General features: G+C 37.4%; 1 protein-coding gene across 1 annotated transcript; it reads right to left on the bottom strand.

Annotated features, from left to right (window-relative positions):
* Positions 1 to 829: 829 nt before the first annotated feature.
* LOC107019356 lies at positions 830 to 2,072 on the bottom strand. Its single transcript, XM_015219876.1, has 2 exons — positions 1,956 to 2,072; positions 830 to 1,750 (listed from the first exon to the last, which is right to left on the bottom strand). The coding sequence occupies exons 1-2, from the start codon at positions 2,070 to 2,072 to the stop codon at positions 830 to 832; spliced, it is 1,038 nt and encodes a 345-aa protein (XP_015075362.1).
* Between the last annotated feature and the right edge of the window lie 2,800 nt (positions 2,073 to 4,872).

Below are 4,872 nucleotides of genomic sequence, written 5' to 3'. Positions count from 1 at the left end.
GTAAAATAGTGACCTGACCTACGAGACCTCAACCTACGGGTCGTAGGTCAATCGATGGCCAATGTCCCCTCCGTGCTGCACATTCGCCATTTTGGTTAGAGACTTGCCAAAATGACCCCAATTCAGATTTACTAAACGACCATAGACGGTGGACATCAAAGCCTCATCTATCAGGCTACGCCTTGTAGCCTACAACCATCGAGGTCCTAGACAACATTTTAGTCAAAATGCAAGGGTCCTCTTCAAAGGACCCTTGGTTGGTCCTTGGGGGGAGTCATACTTTCGACCCTAAGACAACTTAAATACGTGTTTAACACCTTCCCACAAAATTTCATTAAATTCTGTCTCCTATAACCTTGTCAAATAGACTAAGGCACGCTAGCACATCGAGAACAAGTTTCCGGACATCATGGACGTTTCTTGACGCTTTGATTCTAAACCTTTCTAAATGAATTATATGCATAACATTTGACCTTAAAACAGTGTTAAAACTCTTAGACTCTCATGTTAAGCTCCAGATAAGGTTTCAGACTTTCGGAGTATTACAACATTTGACTTCAAAACATACCAAACTTAATTAAAATGCTAAAATTCACCATTTTTACACATTATTAACTCATGAAACACTTGCAATTCTCTAGTTCAACCTAGTTTATTATAAGGGTAGCTACATTAGGGGCTTCTTCCACAGAATGTCTCGCGGGTGGTGTCTCACGAATCTTCATATCCAAGTCCAATTTCTTGGGCTTTGACCGTTGTTCATACCTATCAAATGTTGCCACTAAATCATTATACTCTTCAATTAAATAACTCTCAAAGTTTATCATATCTACTGGTAATGCCTCAATACACAGTCTCTCCTCAAATTTTTTTCAAAACTAATCTCAACTCTATAAGTTATATCATATACTGATTTGAGCTCACCACTCTGCTTGATGGATCTACAAATATTGGAAGTCGCTTTATCAATGTTAAGTTTGAACTTTATCCGCCATTTGTCCATGTCAATCAAAGCACGCCCCGTGGCAAGGAACGGTTTCCCAAGGATAATGGGATCCTCAAAATCAACCTCACTATAAAGAATAAAAAAGTAGTCTGGAAAGATTAATGACTCCACTTTAACTAGAACATCATGGAGTACTCCAATAGGCCTCTTCACATTTCTATCGGCCATGAGCAACTGAATCGTAGTTGGTTTTGGGTCAACCAAATCCAACTTCATGTAAATGGATAATGGCATAAGGTTAATACTAGCAGCAAGATAACACAATGTCTCAATGGTGAAAGGGATGGTGAAAGCACCAAGGTCTTCGTTTTTCAACCAAAGGGACCTTGTAGCAATAGCAATACAATGTTGCAGCTTCTCATCATCCTCAAAATTCACAATTCTCTTTTTAGTCACCATGTCCTTCATAAAATTTGCACACCCAAGCATTTTCTCTAGAGCTTCTATCAACGGCACATTGATGGAAAGTTGTTTTAGCATAGTGATTAACCTGTGGTTTTCCCTTCTTTTGTCTTCTTTACTAATCTTTGTGCAAAAGGAGGCGGAGGTAGAGGTATGGCACCAGTTTCTTGATACTAAAGACTCTTTATCGATCACATTCTCGAACTTTCTCCCCTTCTTAATCACATCATCATCTTTACTAATATCAGTTTCAACCTCATGTGGAATTGGAGGAGCCACAGTTTGTCGTGAGTAGTGACTTCCACACAATGCCCGTCGTTTATTAGGATTTGGATAGTTTTGCTAGGAAGAGTGTAAGGCTGGTGTGGGTTTACTGTGGTGGAAAAATGTGTCTTTGGCTTCTCAAGATATTTCATCAATACCGCATGGGCATCAACTTTTTGTTCAATACCAGATAGGTTATTTCGCATGTCCTTAACATTTTCATTAGTCGCATCGAACCTTCTCATCATCTTTTTCATCTTATACTCAATATGCAACATGTTACCTCCAGTTTCCGTATGGCTAGATTCCCTATTTTAATAAGGAATATAGGGCCCAACCCGATTGTTTTTGTTGCCATAGTTGATCCTGTTGTAGTTGTCATCGCGATTGTAGCTCCCATCTCGAACATAGTGACCCTCTCGAATGTAATTGACATAGTTCAAACCTTGGTTACCTTGACCTTGGGAATTTTGTTAGAAACCATCTGTTTGATCATTCACTGCATATGCAAATTCATCGTACTAACACTACTCGACCTGTGGTGGAGTTCTAGTCAAATATTTCACAGCATATACCTTCTCAACACCCCCACTCACATGCTTCAATACCAACCACAACTCTATTCTTATTTGTGTCATTTCCTAACATATATCATATGTGGATTCTTTTCCTGTAGCTTGGACTACAAATGTGTTTCCCAGTATTCAAATTCCTAGTGCTCCAAGCTTTTTTGTTACGGAAAATATTCTCTAGTTTCTCCGCAATATGCTCAAAAGTGCAATCTCCACAAGAACCTCAATAATAGTATCAAGCACCGCCTTACTATTGTCATCCTACCCTCGGTAGAAATAATCTTTTAGTTATTCATCATCCATGCGGTGATTTGGAGTGCTTCTCATGAAAACAGTTAACAAATCCCAAGTACTACATAGAGACTTTATAGTGCCATGAAGTTATTAAGCTTATCCTTCTTGGTCAACTTCTTGGACACTGGAAGAACTTTGCTAAGAATGCATCAGCCCATAGAATCCATGTATAGATCGAGTTGTCAGGGAGTTCATTAATCCAAATTGCAACATCTTTGGTTAATGATAGAGGAAATACTGGCAGCCTGATAACATCCATGTCCCAATCTAATCTCCCCAAAAAATTTGGCAAACCACCCTGATCTTGGCTAAGTGAGCATGAGGGTGATCCGACACCAACCTTGCAAATAAGCCTCTCATTGTGAGCATCTGTATAAAGCTACTAGTTACCACAAAGGTGTGACTTAGTTGTAGAGGGTGTAGTACAAGAGGTCCATCAAAGTCGGCAATGTTGATGTTGATCGTGTAGCTATTTTGGGGTTGCGGCTCCCGCAGATCTAGTATCCTAAGTGCATGTGCCACTTGATTCACCTGGAGCCTGATTTTTCTCAAAAACCACATCAAGAGGTTGTCTTCAAAAACCAGATCCTAATTACCCTCCGATAGGGTTAACTTGCACTATCTGATTATTCATCCTCTACATACATTGTTCGCTCAAGGTCTGGATCGTAGGGAGTGAGTGGTTCTCCTTTACTTTGTGTACTTGGCATAAACTGATTTGAAACCTGATAAAGACAAAAAGAAAAAGAAAAATTAATATTATAAAATAGTTGAGTAAAGTTCAATAATGTCATTAAACTTAATCTAGAAGCAAATTTTCCTCGACAGTGATGCCATAATTTGATACACTCAAATGACACTTCCCTAAAGAAGCATAAGGGATTGTTATCATGTAAAGAACCCAACTTATATGTTGGGGTCGATCCCGCAAGGAAAATGTTTAGACTTAACCTTAACTAAGAATTATATTCATTTAGTCTATGTAGTTCCGGAGATAAGTAATTAAAAAGGTGATTTTTGTAATAAATTTGGAAAATTGTGTAACTAATTAGTGAGAAGGATTTAAACTATAGTTGTTATAAATATGAGAGAAGAACTAGGGGATACGTGTTCCCCACAAGCTCATAACGCGTTAATCCTAGTAAAAGCAACCCTCTCCTAGTGTATTACATGCAAAGTGATAATTTATGTATCTCTAAATCCTTGGTCCGACATTTAGAGAATTTCACCCCGCGCTATGGTCCGGCTACATGTGTATAATATACTAACCCTTACCTTTACCTCATATTGGACATTGCATTGATGTATGACTTAGTTTTCACCCTCTCACCAATCGACACTAGAATATTAGATAGCATCACACTAAATCTATGTTTATAATATTTTACTTATTAACTACCTCGTTGGTCCAACAAGCAGCAACAAGGCAAGTTCTAACGTTGCACACCATTAAAAAGACTTCTTAATGAAAGAATTATCAAGGCATGCAAAAAATTATTCAAAGATTGCTTAATTACTATTCATACATTGTCAATTGCTCATGGTTCCCACAACCCTAGTTGTGGATTTAGTTATCTATATTAGCAAGAACATAATTTATTTTTAGATGAAGAAATCATTAACTTACATAATATTAAGAATAAACCAAGAATCTGAACTTAAATTTCAAAGCCAAAAATCTATAATAATGTTCTTTCGGAATTAATAATTGCCAAGTGTTTTCAAGTCAATCTCCAAAAAGATAAAACTAAAACCAGAATAATATTCTCTAATACTAAAACGGGGTTTCACATCCCCTATTTATATAAAACAAGTCCTAAACTAAAAGGAAAAAAAAATATGGAAAGTTTGTTCAAGCAAGCGTCTTCGTGCTACAAGACTGACTTATGGACCGCCGATGGATATATTATTCGTAATTTCCTTTCATAAGTCAGGACTTAGAAAATATTTTAGCTCCCAAAACTCAGCTTCTGTAAGGCAATCGACGAAGCACCAGTACGGACCGTTGATTAATCTACGGTACGTCTATAAGACCTTGAAAATGACCTAGGTGAACTAGAGTTTAACATGGTTTTAATTATTGTATAAGGTCCTAAATTTCTTTAAAAGATGACATTGAGGCATTTCCTAAGATTTTAGGTGCATTGGAAGTCAAACGTCAAGAGATGACTAAGACGTTCAACGACTAAGTCATCTATGTGCCTCATATGTGGTTATTTGTGTTTATTTGTGATTCATGATGTTATAAGGCCCTTAAATGTGTTATTATAGCATATATAGGCATTGTATCAGGTTTTTGCAAAGTTTGGAGGTCAAAGGTCCAAGAACGTCCAT

This window comes from Solanum pennellii, chromosome 5, assembly GCF_001406875.1.
Source record: "Solanum pennellii chromosome 5, SPENNV200".
NCBI classification, from domain to species: Eukaryota; Viridiplantae; Streptophyta; class Magnoliopsida; order Solanales; family Solanaceae; genus Solanum; species Solanum pennellii.
This window is presented reverse-complemented; position numbering and strand designations above follow the sequence as displayed.